General features: G+C 39.1%; 1 protein-coding gene across 1 annotated transcript; it reads left to right on the top strand.

The window, feature by feature from the left end:
* Positions 1–2,485: 2,485 nt before the first annotated feature.
* On the top strand, positions 2,486–16,966 carry ddx31 (DEAD (Asp-Glu-Ala-Asp) box polypeptide 31). Its single transcript, XM_079448354.1, has 20 exons — positions 2,486–2,834; positions 2,921–3,237; positions 3,347–3,422; positions 3,514–3,557; positions 3,629–3,699; positions 3,862–3,926; positions 4,250–4,294; positions 4,411–4,452; positions 4,535–4,599; positions 4,760–4,879; positions 4,966–5,072; positions 5,381–5,595; positions 5,740–5,895; positions 7,259–7,318; positions 9,009–9,059; positions 9,149–9,288; positions 9,962–10,046; positions 10,578–10,689; positions 11,310–11,499; positions 16,499–16,966. The coding sequence occupies exons 1-20, from the start codon at positions 2,733–2,735 to the stop codon at positions 16,641–16,643; spliced, it is 2,208 nt and encodes a 735-aa protein (XP_079304480.1). The 5' UTR covers positions 2,486–2,732; the 3' UTR covers positions 16,644–16,966.
* The last annotated feature ends 832 nt before the right edge of the window (positions 16,967–17,798 follow it).

Here is a 17,798-nt window from a genome sequence, read left to right as displayed (position 1 = left end):
CTCTGAAATGTCACTAAATGTCTCCCACGGGAGGGAGAGGAATTATAAGTACACTGGTTAAAGAAACATGTCTTCCCCATATGATAAAATGACGTGTGTGCGCTGACTTAATTACGGCATATGAGAATATACATCTGGGCAATTCCAATGTTATGACCATGACATTTTTCACTATGGACGTGACATAAAAATGATCAGATAATTAATTTGTTACAATTATTGAACAATCTGTTTATATTTTACTAAACCCTTGTTGATGTCTAAACATAAAAAAATTCAAGTCTATGATAACATTTTCTATATTGAAAAGGGAAATAAACATGCGTTAGGGATGTGACAAAAAAGGCTGCGTTTTTTCGTAGACGACAAACTTTGTGGGATTTCTGTGAAATAAAATCTTAAAGCAATAAAATCCAATGAATGGAGAAGGGATGCCTCTGTATAGCACATGAAATTGTTACTTTCTATTAATTTTCTAATGAGGAATATGTAGCGTTATGGATTTGACAATCCTGAAAATTGCACTTACCTGACTATGAAAAATTACGCACTAAAAATAAAACAAATGCTTTACAAATTTGAAGAGATCTGGCTATATTCTGATGATAGACTTAAAGGAACGGTTCACCCAAAAGTGAAAATTCTGTTTTCTTTTACTCACCCTCAAGTTGTTCCAAGTATAACCGTCTTTGGTTTGTTGAACACTGAGAAAGATAATAGGAAGAATAATTGTAATTAAACAGTTCTTGGCCACCACCATAGCAGGAAGAATTGCTTTATAAATGTATTTGTTTCCTATGAACACAAAATAACATGTTTTGAAGAACACAGGAAAGCAAACTGTTCTGGGACACATTTGTCTACCATTGTCATGTTTCATTTACATTTACATTTACATTTAGTCATTTAGCAGACGCTTTTACCCAAAGGGACTTACAGATGAGGAAACATTGGAAGCAATTATAACAACATAGGCAACAAAATACATAAGTGCATCAAACTAGTCCATTAAAGCCTAGCACAGTATAAAAAGCTAAGAATAGTGAGGTTAGTAATTTTTTTTTTTAAAGAAGGAAAGGGAAGAGAATTAAGAAAAATCAATCAGCGACGTGTTGACGGAAGAGATGCGTTTTTAGGCGTTTTTTAAAGATGGCAACCGAGTCTGCTGATCTTGTAGCAGCTGGTAGATCATTCCACCAATGTGGAACAGATCCAGAGAAGGTACGGGAGAGTGACTTTATTCCTTTTTGGGATGGTACCACTAGTCGTTGTTCCTTTGCAGACCGCAGTGATCTGGCAGGAACATAGATCTGCATTAGCGAGTGGAGATACGATGGTGCAGATCCGGTGTTGGTCTTGTAGGCCAGGAGCAAAGCTTTGAACTTTATGCGGGCGGCAACAGGGAGCCAGTGTAACCTGATTAAGAGCGGAGTTACATGCGCTCTCTTCGGTTCATTGAAGACCAGTCTTGCCGTCGCATTCTGGATCATCTGGAGAGGTTTGATTGTGCAAGCAGGAAGTCCAGCCAGAAGCGCATTGCAATAATCCAGTTTGGACAGGACAAGAGCCTGGACTAGGACTTGCGTAGAGTGCTCCGATAGGAAAGGTCTAATTTTCCTAATGTTGTAGAGGATGAATCTACAGGACCTGGTGGTGCTGGCAACATGACTTGTGAGGTTAAGCCGATCATCGATTACCACTCCCAGGTTTCTGGCTGTGCTGGACGGTGTAATCGTTGATGAGCCTAGTTGAATGGTAAGGTTGTGGTGAATCTTTGGGTTGGTCGGGATCACAAGCAGTTCCGTTTTTGCAAGGTTTAGCGGCAGGTGATGATCCTTCATCCAAAGCGAGATGTCACTCAGGCATGCCGCGATGCGAGCAGCGACCGTCGGTTCGTCCGGTTGAAATGACAAGTAGAGTTGTGTGTCGTCGGCATAGCAGTGATAGGAGAAGCCATGCTTCTGAATGACCGAGCCGAGGGATGTTTCCTACTATGGTAGTCAATGGTGGCTAAAACCTGTTTGGTTACAAGCATTCTTCCAAATATCTTTCTCTGTGTTCATAGGAGAATAAAAATACAGATTTGAAACAACTTGAGGTAAATGATGACAGAAGTCAGAAGAAGACAGAAGTTTCCCTTGTAGAATTTTCTCTTATTTTCTGTTTTATTATTTGTTCAAACTTGCACATGGCTTGCAACATGTAGGAAAATGTGACATTTTTAGAATGCTATCAAAATTCACGTTAATTTAACATGCACAGATAAGCCCTTTCAGTGATGTCTTTATACGGACTAATTCAGTGACGTTATTACCGTAGGCTTATTACTGTTATGGATGGTAGTATCTAGCAAACAGTCTGTCTTAAGTTACACAATATGTTAAATTACAACATTTAGGAAAATTAAAAAAACTGACAGCTACATGAGGACCACCAACGCAATAAAACTGCTTTCCGTAAAGAGACTTTTATTTTGATAGTGTCCCTACCCGGAAATGCCCGTAGTTGGAAGTGGACAGAGAAAAACACGTGTGAATCTTTACTCTAACGCGCTAATGTGGGGTATTATGCTGTTAAAACGTTTTTCTTATTTACCTTGTACCTGATTTTTTTAACAAAGAAACGAATAATAATGCGTTAATTTGCATTTAGTACAGTTTAGTTAATTAAGCTTTTACCAGCTGGTTTATAGATATCAGTCATTTTGACGTTTTGTAGTAAACGTTACTGCCATGGCTGATGATCTGTTGACGCTCAACGTCTCTTCAGATCCTTTCAATTTTCCCACCAAGAATAACAAGCGATCTATTTTATCAGCAGAAAAATATTCATGGGTAAGTCCTGTTCTTCTGTGTTGTCCTTTTCAATACAACGCGGTTTGTCTCGGTAAAGTAAACTGGTGTTGTTCTTGTTACCGAAGGGAAAAAAGTCTGTGAAAAGAAAGGCTGCTTTCGAGCCACAGGAGGACAGTACCTTCAAACAGAGGAAGATTAATCAAACTGGTCAACAGCACGCACATAAGCAAAAGCTGCAGTCCCCCAGAAGCCCATCTCAGAGGAATAATAAAAGAGACACAGAGGAGATTGGGGACCAGAGGGAAAACTCAGCTGCACACTCCCCATCAAAGGTGAAAACATTTCCAAAGAAAGCTCCCCAAGAACATAAAGACCATGGCAGACCATTTATCAAGACATCCTCTCTCTTTAAAAACAACCCAGAGATCCCTGATGTCCACAGGTAGATGCGGCGCGTTTGAGCATCATGGTGTTATGGAAACTCTGTTACTTTACACAAAATCTTAGCTTGACATTACCAAGCTATCTGAGTGCCTCTCTTCTTTTTTCAGTGCTGCAGTAACTCGAATAAAAGAGAATGTTTTCACGAACTACACTTTTGAAGAGCTGAATCTGCACCCTCATTTGGTATCAACTCTTGTAATAGTTTTGATCTAATCTGTCGTCTGGTATTCTTGAATTACATTCTGCATTTTCGTTTGCCATTTAAATTCCACAGCTGGCAACTCTTGAGAAGGTTTTGAAAGTGACCAGTATGACCAGGTACAGTAACTTTAGTTTGGTTGTGTCTGTCTGCATCTCTTTACGTTTCTAAATTTCCTCTCTGTGTTCAGTGTACAGAAACAAAGCATACCCATGCTGATGTCTGGTAAAGATGCTGTAATCCGTTCCCAGACTGGATCAGGTAGAGGATTTTCCTATGTGGCATTAATATTGACAGAAGCTGCTATCATATAGTGTTATCTTGCAGAATAGAAATGTTGACGTTACCCCACGGTAAAATATGGCACAGAGAAAAGTTAAAACAATAATTGATCCTCCAGATGTGTTCCACTGTTTTGTGCAGGAAAAACGTTGGCCTATGCGATTCCAGTGGTGCAGTCCCTACAACCAATACAACCAAAAGTGAAGGCAAGCCAACCTGATTTTCTAATACTACACTCACAATGTCTAGTTTACTGTTAAATATATTCCCAAAGTATTTTAAAATATGTTTATTTGATTTATTTGAATGATTATATAAATGCATTAAATCCACTATGGTCTAACACAACAAGTATAACATATGTGAATACATTTAGGAAAAGAAGGATTTATTATATTAAACTGAGACTGTCTATGGATTTGAGTCATTTAATTAACTTTTTATATACTGAGAATTTACACTCATATGACCAAGTTTGCTTTGTATTTTGCGTTTAAACTATAAACTATTTTGTCAAATTCTCTTTCAGAGATCAGATGGACCTTTGGCTGTTATCATTGTTCCAACCAGAGAGGTATCTTTCAATAAATGATACAAAGGCATAGTCATTTCTAATTTATTTAGTGGGCAAACACAGCATATATTCATGTATTTTACCCTTGTTATTTTTTTCTAACCTGTGCTCTTCAGCTTGCCCTGCAGACCTTTAAAATGTTTCAGAATCTTCTAAGCGTAAGAATATGCATTTGCACAAAAATAAATGTTTCTATTTTAAACAACAACAACTCAAAGAACGTGTCACTTATCGTTTCAGCCTTTTATCTGGATCGTGCCAGGAGTTCTGATGGGAGGAGAGAAAAAGAAATCCGAAAAGGCCAGGTAAGAACAAGAGACTGGTTTCCAATCCTGCAGTATTTTACACTCATCCACACTTGACTCTGAAGACATTATTATTTAGCTATTATGTAGCTATTTGTCGTTGCAATCTTTGAATTCTATGTCATTTCAGTCTCGTTCTGTCATGTTTTTTTTGCTTCAGACTGAGAAAAGGGATTAATGTTCTGATCTCGACCCCCGGGAGACTGGTAGACCACATCAAGAACACTCTCAGCATTGTTTTCAGTGCTGTGCGCTGGCTCATTCTTGATGAAGCTGACAGGTCAGCGAAACATGCGTTGCCATTCTAAAAATTATTAAGTATCAGTATGAATGTGTATATATAATGTCAGTTTTATGCACTGGCAGGATTCTGGATCTGGGCTTTGAGAAAGATCTGACTGTGATTTTGAATGCTCTAAACTCCACTGGAATTGCCCGACAGAATGTGCTGCTTTCAGCCACTCTCAATGAAGGTAAGCTCATTGTCCGCTTAGTACAACTGTCTATGTTGGCTCTAGTCTAGAAAATACTGATTGAGATGACCTGATAAGGAAGTCTGCCCTGGACCTGTTTTTTTCCACCAAACAATAAAAGATGAGGGCCAATAGAAGTGTTTGAGGAACATGATTGAGTGCTATTACTTAATTTTGTTTTACTGTCGATAGTAGTTCCTGATTTTAAACACCCCCTTATTTCCATTTTTTATCACAAATCAAAAAAAGCTGTGTTTGTGACAATCCACATATGTTATACATTTAGATTTTGTATTCCGTACATCCAGGCCTTTCTCGATTAGCCAGCATCAGTATGAAGGACCCAGTGACCATTCACGTGTCAGAGGAAAGCAGCCGGATGACACAGGCGCAACCCCAGGCGGCTACTCGGGCTATGTCAGACAGCTATGCTGTTCCTGAGAGACTGAAGCAGCATGTGGTGGTAGTGCCCAGCAAACTCCACCTTGTTTGTCTGGCGTCCTTCATTCTGGCCAAATGCAAGGTAGAGAATACATGCATTAGAAACCACTCATTAATTCTCAACGCTAGTGACATTGACAGGCTGCTAAAGCTGAAACTAATTTGCTAATTTTACATAGAGAATATACTTCATGCTCTGTCGTTATCTTTGCTTATATGTGCACAGTTTGAGTGTGGGCAGAAACTGATCGTGTTCATGTCCAGCTGTGAGGTTGTGGAGTTTCTTCTCACGCTCATCACTAAAGTTCTGTGTGCGAAGTCCGACACCAGCCCGGCCAACCCCTTCAACTTGTACAGGCTCCACGGCAACATGAAACAAGCGGTAAGGCATTTTGTGCCAGTTCAATACCTGTTACTATTGTTTTATGTTCTGAATAATACAATCAAAGTATTGCATAGTTAATTTGTCATACAGTTTGATAACTTCTCTCAACCAACGGCTCACTCCACCCCTCCCTTTTGTAGTACTATGGCGGCTCTTACAGGACAGGAAGATGTTGTCCCATTTTTGCTTCTTTGCTGAAGGAGATAACATATTTGCTTAACGCGCTCTGTAGAGCAGTTTGTCTGTTTAGGGCTATTGTAGAACCTTCTAAATATTACACACAGCAGCTTTAAACATTAAACAGGTTGTTTCATAAATCTGCATTTGAAAAGAGAAACTACACTTCTGCCAGGTTGCTGGATACTTTTTAAGTGTTATAATCATATTAATGCCTTATTTGTGTTGTGACGTATATACTATTTTCTACACAGTAAATAGTGCTCTTTTAATTTAAAAGGGCAACAGCACTCTTAAAAGCTTCCAGAAGCACTAGTAGCATATGACACTGTATTAGACAATCAGGGTCTGGTTTCTCGGTGGGGTACACCGGCTCTCAGCCAGCTGGCGAACAGGCAACAGCAGCATTCGGTGCCCTGTGGCAGTGTCAGGGGAACTGAATCTTGCCACTGTCCGGCCCGCACCCTCACCCCCCACTCAAACAGAGTCGCCGTGGGTCGCCCATATGGCACTTGAGGTGGAGGGGACTTGGGAGTCCCATTGGTCAAACGTTTGAAAGAGCGTTTCTGGGTGTGGTGTTAGCCTGTAGCGTTATGGATGGGTTTGGTAATGGGACAGCACAGGCCTGAGCTCTGGACGTCTCCTTCAGTGAGGAGAGCTGCAGGAGATGGGCAGCTGTTCCAGCATATAACAGATTGTGCTCCATACAGAAGAAGAGAGAGAGAGAGAGAGAGAGAGAGAGAGAGAGAGAGAGAGAGAGAGAGAGAGAGAGAGAGGAGCCGTCGAGCTGCATCTTACCTTCAGATGGGCTCTCAACCATGCCAGCTATCTTTTGTTCTTAAGGGAAAATTCTTCCAAAAATTGCCATTCTTTAATCGTTTACTCTTAGGTCATTCCAAACCAGTATGATTTTCTTCTGCAGATCACAAAAGATGTTTTGATGAACATTGAACACAACACTAGACCTCACAGATTTTCATTTATTCATTTTTATTGATTCACTTTTTTCAAAATATCTTCTCCTGTTTTGGCAAAGAGACTTGATTTAAACTTTAAGGCAAAAAACGATGTGTGACTGTTTCTGGATCTTTGTATCTTCAGTGACTCTGTGTAGTTTTTAAACCCTTCAGAAACAAATCAGCAACTGCTCTTATGTGAACTCACTTGCTTTTCCTTTCTCTAGGACCGCACCGAGGTCTTCCAGGAGTTCTCCCAGTGTCAGACTGGCATTCTGCTATGCACAGTGAGTCATTAATTTAGCTGATGTAGATAGGGCTGCACAATTAATCGAATTTTAATCACGATCACGATTTTGGCTTCCCACGATCAAATTCGCGTGATCGAGCGATATTTAAAATGCGTCATTCATTTACGCTTTGTATTAAAGTTTTTTTTTTTTTAAAGCCAGTCTAGCGCGCTGTAAAGCCGCTGTCTGATCACGTGCGTCCATGCACCAATAAGAGTTGTTCCCTGCAGCGCGCAGCAGCTCAGTCAGTTTCCAGATGTAGACAGTCACAGACAGAAGACAGAGTAGCGTGAGGAAAATACCACAACAGATAGCAGGCTATAATCTATCTTAACAAAGAAAAAATGTCTAACGTAGCAGAGGGAGCGGCCGAGGGGCTTGTCCCGAGAATCGGATCGTCATCCATTGTGTGGAAACATTTTGGGTTTCAGGCAAGTGACACAAAACAAGAACAGGTCATATGCAAAGAGTGCCATAAAGTTGTTTTGGCACCACAAAGCAACACAACGAACCTCTTTAACCACTTAAAAAAACACCATAAAGTTCAATACGATGAATGTATGAGGGCGAAGAAATGCGTTGCAAAGACTAATCATCCCACAACATCAACTCAGACATCCATCGAAGCGAGCCTCTTTAGCGCATCACCATACCCATCCACCTCCCAAAGACACAGTGAAATAACGAATGCAGTCGCATTTCATTTGGCTAAAGACATGTGCTCAATAAACACGGTGACAAACGAAGGCTTCAAATTCTTGGTCAACACTCTGGATAAACGATACGTGATCCCCTCGCGTAATTATTTTTCAAAGGTGGCACTACCTGCGATGTACAGAAAACGCAGAGGGGAAATAGAGCGTGATCTTGCCAATATAAAGTACTTTGCAACTACAGTCTTTTCGGCATTGTTCTTCTGCCTTGAAATGTTCTTATTTGGTTACATTCTGTTATGGAATATTTGTTTCTTATTGATTGTATATTTTATTTTTAGTTTTATTCACATCCATTATGCAGGTACAACTTAAGTTTATATTTTGCTTCCTAAAATATATTTACACATTGTAAAATGTAAAATAGTGCCCTGTTGAAGTTTTGCTACATTTTCTTTATTGTTTTAATTTATTTTAATTTATTCTTTAAGGAGATTCACTGAATTTTGGTGAATAAGAGGACCTATTTTATTTTGATGCACATATCTGTACATTAGCAGGAATGTTGCACAATATGGATGTGAAGGCAGTAAATGTAATTAGCTTGTGTGACAATAAAAAATTGTTTTGGTTAAAATCAACAAATAATCGTGCTAATTAATCGTGATCTCAATATTGATCAAAATAATCGTGATTGTCATTTTGGCCCTTATCGTGCAGCCCTAGATGTAGACATTGATAGATCTAGAATAATAAAATAAAAGTATAGGTTTCTTTTCAAATCCCTTCTTATTTTACAGGGAAACAAACCTTGTAATGTTTTGAGATGCTGGAAAAGTTTGTTTGATTTAAAAAAGAATACTTCTTTACTGTGGCATAGTGGATATTCTCAGACGTGAACAGATTGTTTGTCTCTTAGGATATGTTGTTTAAAAAATTAAAGGCTCATTTTAATTCATTGTCCGTAAGAAAAGCACCATTAATGTTGGTTGATAGTTCAAAGATTCTGATTAAAAAATATATTTTTCGCCAAGGATGTGGCTGCACGTGGATTGGATCTGGCCCAGGTTACATGGATCCTACAGGTTGGATCCTTATGTAAATCCCCCCAAAAATTATAATCCATTCTGCACTGAACAACTGAAAATATTAAAATGTGACTATTTTGTTGCAGTACAACCCTCCCATTTCCGTTGAGGAATACGTTCATCGTGTGGGCCGCACAGCTCGAATCGGAGCTCAGGGAAGCAGCCTGCTTTTCCTTACCCCCTCCGAGACTGCCTTTGTGGATGTGCTGGCCAATCACAACATCAGGTGTGCTGACTGGCACCTCATCTATATCAGATTATCATTTTGATGCACTCAGACACAGCAGTAAGGCAGTTACTTGGGGCAGGTCCAGTCACTGACTACACTATGATTAAAAGTGATCAAACTGGTCTTGTCTCTGTTCCAAAGCACACACTGTAACGGTGGAGAGCTGGACTGATGCATTTCTGTTGATATCTATATCTTCTGTTTTGAGAGAAGGCACACGCTCTGTCTCTGCATGAGAGGAGAAACCATACAGACAGAATGAATCTGTTCTGCTTGCACAAGAGCTTTTATATTGGCTTACATTATACTGTGATACAGTGCAAATCATTCTGAGAAGACTAGGTTAAGTCTTTTCTTTAGAGCAGTGGTTCTCAACAAGGGGATGGACCAACTGGGGGTCTTAAGATGACTTAGAATTATTTTAAATAAGACAACATCAGGTGTGCTGACTGGCACCTCATCTAAAACATTTTAATAACTTGTAACCAATAGTCTTATCAAGACATTGCTTAGTGTTTATATATATTTGATATATAAAATGTATGTTTTTATTGAAAATATCAAAATTATTGTTACAAAAGGATGGTACATATTATGGCTGTCACGGTCTCGAAATTTCACTTTGCGCTTTTGTTGTTTTAATAATTCTCTGTAAATCTTATTTCCACAGTTTATCCGAAATGAAGATGATCGATATCTTGTCCGCTTTGATGCGGGACAGCCGCTTCAAAGGCAGAGGGAAATGGGACAGTAAGGTAACACTCTTGACACATGCACCAATCCTGACCCAAAAAGTAAACTCTTGGCTGCAGCTGTTACCACTGAACTTTCCCGTCTTGGCAGAGTATCACGTGTGGTTGAAAACGCTGGTCTAGCGAACAGCTGTGGGAGAAGAATTGCTTTATCTCCTTCCATCCCTCACTCTCAACAATAAGAGCCCTCAGACAACAATGAGCGAGTGTTTCTGCCACATCTCAGTCGCTCCTAATCCTGATTTAATGTCCTTTTCCCTCCCAGCACCAATTGGCTGCTTGTAATCCTTACCCATGCCGCCCCCCTTGTTATCATCCTCGTTTGGATGGTCAAAGGTCATTGATGGGGAGGGGCGGTGTCATCAGTTTGTACAACTAATAATATTTATGTGCTGCGGTCCTTTTTTATTGGGTTTTAAAGTGGTAAAATTTAGTGACTGGACTTATAATTGATTAAATGTTTGGAATGCTTAATTCTGGTTGAGTGTTGCTTATCTGTTTGAGTTTTATTTTATTGTGTGTGTCATTGTGCAGAGATCAGGTGCTGCTTTTGAACAGGAGGTGCGGGAGAGAGCTACTGTTTTACAGACAGACTTTGAGAATTATGTTCATGCCAATGAGGAGTCACTGCAAACAGCGAAGAGTGGTGGGTTTATACAGAATACAGTCATGCATTAAATTGGTAGTTTGTTTTCAAGTGTTAAAGTTCTATTTGCATGAGATTTGTTGTTGCTATTTATTATTTTTGGTATGCTTACAATAAGGATGCATTTTGTTAACAATAGTTATTGCATTACCTAACATACAACAAAAAATTGTGAAGCATTTATTAATATGAATTCATTTTAATTTCAGCATTTACTAGTGAAGTCTCTGTTAAAGGGACAGTTCACCCAAAAGCTAAAATTCTGTCATCGTTTAATGTACAATGAAGTTACAAGAATAATTGTACTGACATGAACTAACATTATCAAAAATGTATAAATGCTGGAAGACAATTGCACATTGTTATTTCATGTTAGGTAATGCATTTACAACTAACAAATACAACCATATTGTAAAGTATTACCATTATTTTAATTATTTATTTATGAATCTAATATGAACGTCTTATAGCGTATATAAATGTGTATAATCATTTTACAAAGGATCTAATAGAAATAAAAAATAAAATAAGGAGTCTTTCTTGCAGATGTTACACTTAATGCAGTATCGCCTTTACAAGTTTCTACTATCATGATGACTAACAGTTTCTTGGTCCTCTAGCTCTGCAGTCTTTCCTGAGAGCGTACACCACCTACCCCTCCAGTCTGAAACATATCTTCCACATCCGCAGTCTGCACCTGGGCCACGCTGCTAAGAGCTTTGGCCTGAGGGACGCACCTACGGGCCTGGCCAGCTCCATAACCCCTAATCCAGCCAACTGCAAAGACAGAAAGAAGGGCAAAGACAAGAGGTACAGAATCTGTCAAACGAATTGCTATATCAGATTGTATGATCTAGAAAACTTAAGCTAAATTCTGTAGTCACATTTTTAATTTTTTCAACATGATGATTGATCATTTTCAGTTCATTTGAACACTTGTTTATACAGTTTTTTTACTTTTTTAATAATGTCTAACAATTTTACATGCATTACAAATTAACAGGAACCGAACCGAAAATGAATAAATATGTAAGATTTTCAGAGAGTACAGATCCTTATTTGACTCATAACTATCATGATTAAGATTATATGGTACATCTCCAAGTGTTAATATAAAACCACATTTTAAGCCCCCAACATCCTTTAATTATTATTTTGTTTTGAAACCATAAGCTTGTATTATAGTGTCAAGTCATGATGAAAAGGGGAGAGAAATGCTTTCGAGTTTGTCATGCAGAACTTGTATAGTGTTCCATCATGGCTGCTTTGAAAACTGCAAGCACTGCTGTGCTGGAGAACAGCCCATCGCTTGCATGCGCTCTTGGCAGCTGCGAGTCTTTCTTCTCTGTAGCTGAGCTTTCCAGGGTCAAAGAGGAGTACTGAAGTCCTGCTTGTATCAGCTGCAGGTTTTACCTTTCACCTTTGACAAAATTGCACTTATCATCACCCATCCTCCTCCAACTTACTTCACGGTGTGATTTTTGTAGTCTAATATGACATCCTATATAAACTAAAGTGCTAGTGCTTAAATGTTTAAGGTTTCCTAACACCGTGTCTACACCGGAAGCAGACTACACACAACTTGTTCTAATGAGATTGTCGCGCCGCATCCAGTTTGGACAAAATGTGCAATTATAATGGGTTCTAATGCGTTCTAATGTCTTTTGTCGCGTCACGGCGTGTCCGGTGCAGACACAGTGTAACATCTCCTGTGTGCTCACAAGATACTATGAATAGTTTGAAGTTCGTCATACAGCCCCTTGAGCTCAAGGTGTGACTGCATTACGATCGTAATGTTTTATTATTTACAGATGTTATGGCAGGTTGGTAAGCACATTGCAATACGGTTGTTTGAGGTTTGTTCAGCGCTTGACATTGTGGGCTTATTATTGGTCATCTCCCACAGGAGCCGTCTAGTTACCAAAGGCCATGTCCAGACTAGTCTGTGTGTTGCCGAGGGTTTTCCTTTGTGGATCCGTGCGTGTCGAGTGGTCGGATTCTCAGCAGGACACTTAATTAAGCTGAGGCAAGCTTTTAGTCCTGATATGGAGAACGGTTGCTTGTGTTTACAGCTGACCCACACATGCAATGATCACAGATCCATACTGTCATTTGAAAGTTTTACTTCAAGAGACACTTCACCCAAAGTAAAAAATTCTGCCATTATTTATTCACCTTTATGTTATTCAAAGACTGTAGGACTCTTTTCTTCTGTGGAACACAAGGTAAGATATTTTGAGAAATGTCTCGTTGGATTTGTGTCCATACAATGGAAGTCAATGGAGGCCAATGTTGTTTGGTTATCAACCTTTCTCAAAATATCTTCTTTTGTGTTCACCAGAAGAAAGTCATACATATTGAAATGATTTGAGGGTGAGTATATAATTAAATAATTATGACTTTTGGACTGATCCCAGTCACGCCACTACATTCTTCTGCTTTGTAACTCTCTTTCTTTCATCGCACCTTCAGTTCTTACACGCGCCTTTGAGGTAAAAGCTTAAAAGCCCCTGTGTGTTGTCTCTACTGTAAAGAGGGTGTCAGATGCGGTTTGGTAAAATCTGATATTCAGGTTGCTTAACTTAAGGTTAGTGACATGCTACATTTAATTGAGTGGTGTTGCTTTGTTATATGTCTCATGGAACTTAATTGGGTTGTTGAAGGATATCACAGCAAAATTGTTGCCGTTGTTGTATAAATAAACAGCCGCAGAAAAAATACCATTTCAAAATGATTATCTTTATTAAAAAATATATTTATATTTACAAATGATTGTTTTTGATTCAATCTATGAACTACAAACAATATTGCTGCCAAATTTTAAATAAAAAGATTTACATTTAGTCATTTAGCAAACTTTCAAATGAGAAACAATAGAAGCAATTGGAATTGGAACAACATAAGCGATCTTGTAGCAGCGGGTAGATCATTCCACAAATGTATAACAGACCCAGAGAAGGTACGTGAGAGTGATTTCTTTCCCTTTTTGGGATGGCACTACAAGACGTTGTTCGTTTGCAGAGTGTAGGGATCTGGCGGGAACAAAGGTCTGTATTAGCGAGTGAAGATGGGCTGCTGAACCAGGGGTGGTCAAGAGCAGAGCTTTGAATTTGATGCAAGCGACTATAGGCAGCCAATGTAATTTAATGAAGAGAGGAGGGACGTGTGCTCTCTTCGGTTCATTGAAGATCACCCTTGCCGCTGCATTCTGGAACATCTGTAGAGGTTTGGTTGTGCAAGCTTGGAGTCCAGCCAGTAGCGCATTGCAATAGTCCAGTCTGGACAGGACAAGAGCCTGGACTAGGACTTGAGTAGCATGGTCGGACCGGAAAGGTCTAATTTTCCTTATGTTATAGAGGATGAATCTGCAGGACCGGGTGCTGGCAACATGATCCGTGAAGTTAAGCTGATCATCGATTACCATTCCCAGGATTTTCAAAATTGATTTAGGAAAAGTTCCAAAATATTTTTTTATGTGAAAACCTAAATGTCTATCACAGTTTTTGTGTCTCTTCAAAATTTTTATTTAATATTTAAGCTAACGAATGAGACCATACAAAGTCATATTGAAAAGATTAGCAATCTTTTAAAATAGTTTCTGATTGCCATGAGATTGGCAGTGTCCACAGTGTTCTCGGAATCAGAATTTGTATGCAGAACTGAGGTTCTCGTTACCTTCTGCAGTGGGTTGCGTTAAAAGCTTATTTGCTGAATTATATAGAAAATAATTTGAAATGAAATGAATAGGACTTTGCGGTAACGTTGAGTTTTGACTTGCTCTTACGGGATCTGTACGCTACAGGGAGTAGCATGTGTCTAACCACTAGTAATTGGCAGGGTGACCTGCAGCAGGACCTGTGAATGAAACCCATGGAGCAGGACAATAGGTCAGTCCCTGAGGAGCTGCCCCAGAGCACCCATAATGCACTCTCCCTCTCTCCGCTGCCCAGACAACAGACAACACCCGTAATGAACTTATCTTCTGTCACGGCTGACAGCTGACATCTATATTTACCATCCAACCTCTTTATAGAATATTCATGCCGCAGTATATTGATGTGACTTAACTGGTCAGTGCTTTGGCCCTCTTAACATTTACCTTTCCGAGCCTAATTGTGTGTGTGACGGCGTTGCGTGTTGTGCTGTGCTCTGCCTCGCAGCGTCAGTCGAGTCTAGGCGTCCTGTCAGGAGAGACTTCATTACAGCGGGTTGTGGTGTACACTGTCCATGTCCAGACAAGATTTCTCTAATGAGCAGATCACACCAGTATAAACATATACACACATTCATGGACATGTGAGTGAACAACAAGGACCTCCGGTACACAAGAGAGAGGCCATTACAGGGAACCTCACCAAAAATATACACACGCACCCCTCTGAGGATTTTTTGCTTTTACGGTATAGTGTTGGATATTCATAAACTGTAAAATCTTTTTAAAAGTCATTTGTTTAAAGTAACCCATATACAGTTTCACCAAACAACCCCGCTCTTATGTATACAGCACTAAAATCAGTCTAATTATACACTGGCTTGTTTTTCAATCTCATGTCCTCTACTAGAGACCTTGAAGTAATAGGATTTTGATTGGATCTTCTTCATTTACTCACCCTATTGTCATTTCAAACCTGTATGACTTTCTTTCTTCCGCAGAACTCAAAAGAAGATATTTTAAAGAATGTTTGTAATGGTGTCCATACAATATAATTGAATGGGTACCGTCGTTATTCTTTAAATATATTATTTTGTAAAAAAGTCATACAGGTTCAAAATGACAAGAGGCTGATTAAAAACATGATAGAATTTTTATTTTTGTGGAAACTACTATAACCTTACAACTTGCCTTGGCTTTCCATGCTACATTCTTCCTTGCTCTTTTTGGTTCATGGCACTACTCAAAGCTATATATTGACTCTTTTTTTTCTGTCATTTGAACTAATTACATATATCAATACTTCCATTTTCTTGTCTTGAATGATTATGGGGTCCAGCATTTGATCGTCTATGGTGGCAAGTGAGTCTTCGTGTCATTTGTTGTCGCATTTCTCTTATTGGGCTCAGAATGACGTTCAACACAAAGTTTGATTATGATATTAATGAAGAGCTATCCAGTAAGCCTCTCTGTACGGTCTTTATCGTGGCTCTTTGTATTTTTTTTTTCACTGAAGCCTTTAACTCTGTAGCCCCACTGATGGATCACCGTTGCCGAGGCATGTATCATAAATATGTTATATATTTGTCAGTAAGTGAAAATATAGTAGTGATATATAATACACACACATTCGAATATGCGACATCCTTCAAATCGCCTATAGGTGTCCCTGTAGAGTGCTCAGGGAGCAATAGAACAATAACTGCTATCTCATACCTCCTCTAAGCCCTGGGGGTAGAGTGTCTCACCATGAGATAGATGTGTGTGTATTGGATCCTTAAGCAGCCCCATGGGGGCAAAGCACCGCTTCATTCTCCAGAGTTATTGATTAGATAAACAGTCACTAGTTTTACATCAGGCCCCCGCTGCTGTCTGTGAGGCTTTTATTGACGACAGTGGGAAATGTGCTCAACCGGCCTCAAGCCCGACTAGGCTGTATATCCTTTTTTTTGTGCTTTGCTCTGTTCATCATCTCCTCCAATGGCTTGTTCTGTTTATTTTGTTGGTTTATTCATTTTTTTCAAGCACTGTTTCTTAGAGTTTTTGCCATGAGGTCTTACAATACACACTGATGTAATAATTAAAGGAGTCAGACGTTTTAATAGTGTAATCAAATATCTTAATATTCCTTATTGTTAAAAACATTTCTTGTTTTAGGACACCTCCCACGAAACTCACAACAAAGGAGCGTGCATCAAACCTTATCCGATCTGAGTATTTCAGTGGGGTAGAGGGACAATCCAAGTCTAAGACGAAGAGAATGAAGAAGAAAGGTAACAGGGAGGATTCTGATGCTGCTTAAACAGTAAACTATGGAGCAGAGAAGTGCTGAGGTCAGAGCACCTGCGTCCAGATGGATTCACAGGTGTTCTCAAGCAGAATTGAATATTTTTACCTGTAACAAAGCGCAATGGGTAAGCTGCATCGTGTGAAAACGTGCCTTACACAAAAACTTTGTTGCAGAGGGTTCTCAGCAGTTACTTTTGAGCTGTTAGGTTCTTATAAATGTGATGTCATAAAATATGATCTGTAACTATTTAAACAGTGTGATATACATTGAAGAGCGGTTGCATTTATGGACATGTTTTCAACGAAATGTTATTAAAATATATTTGACATAAAAGCAAGTTGTATTCAGTATTTGTTTTCCTTGGACCCCTCCAAAAAATGTCCTGACAATTTAAAATAACAAACATAAAAAACTTTTTTTGTATAAATATTAAGTAAATATTAACCTGTTAAAGGAATAGTTTCATTTACTCATCTCGGAGTTGTTCCAAATCTGTATAAATGTATTTGTTCTGATGAATACAGAGAAAAATATTTGGAAATATCTTTCTCTGTGTTCATCAGAACAAATACATTTCTAGAGATTTGGAACAACTCCAAGGAGAGTAAATGATGACAGAATTTTCAGTTTTGGGTTAACTATCCATTTAAATAATATATGTTGAGCTGTTATTATAGTACTAGAGAAATTGTTGCCCAACCAGAATTGCACCTCCTGCACCAGGCCTTGTACTGGGCCTAAACACCACATATTTCATGGTTGATTACGAAAATGCATTAAAAATGAGTTGTTTTATTATTAAGAGCTATTTTGTTTGTTTTGAGTTTGAGACAGGTCAGGTAAATGGGGCGGATGGCTTACGCTGAGCAGCTGTCAAAGCGTTGAGTCGGACTCGCTCGATCACCAGCTGCTGCCTTTTGGCCAAGACTTCGCCACATACAAAAGAAATTTGACCAGAATATTACGTTTCACGGTCGCTTTATTTTCGTAAAGCCCCTCGTTTTGTTGCCGGTAAAACTCTGATTGGTGTGTCATAATGAAACGCGAATCATACTTGGTCAATTTAACCCACACAACAAACCACTTGCTCAGATTCGCTCTTTTAGATTTGTGTGAGATGTTCATGACGAGGCTTCATGTGAAAACTTTAAATATGCAGATATTCCA

Source organism: Barbatula barbatula (genome assembly GCF_947034865.1).
Source record: "Barbatula barbatula genome assembly, chromosome: 2".
Classification (NCBI taxonomy): domain Eukaryota; kingdom Metazoa; phylum Chordata; class Actinopteri; order Cypriniformes; family Nemacheilidae; genus Barbatula; species Barbatula barbatula.
This window is presented reverse-complemented; position numbering and strand designations above follow the sequence as displayed.

What these genes read in the sequence shown, in the direction of transcription:
- ddx31 (XM_079448354.1), top strand. Translation starts at nt 2,733, where the DNA reads ATGGCTGATGATCTGTTGACGCTCAACGTCTCTTCAGATCCTTTCAAT. An exon ending in AAAGTGACCAGTATGACCAG is followed by an intron (nt 3,558 to 3,628) that starts GTACAGTAACTT and finishes CTCTGTGTTCAG; the next exon opens with TGTACAGAAACAAAGCATAC. An exon ending in CCGTTCCCAGACTGGATCAG is followed by an intron (nt 3,700 to 3,861) that starts GTAGAGGATTTT and finishes TGTTTTGTGCAG; the next exon opens with GAAAAACGTTGGCCTATGCG.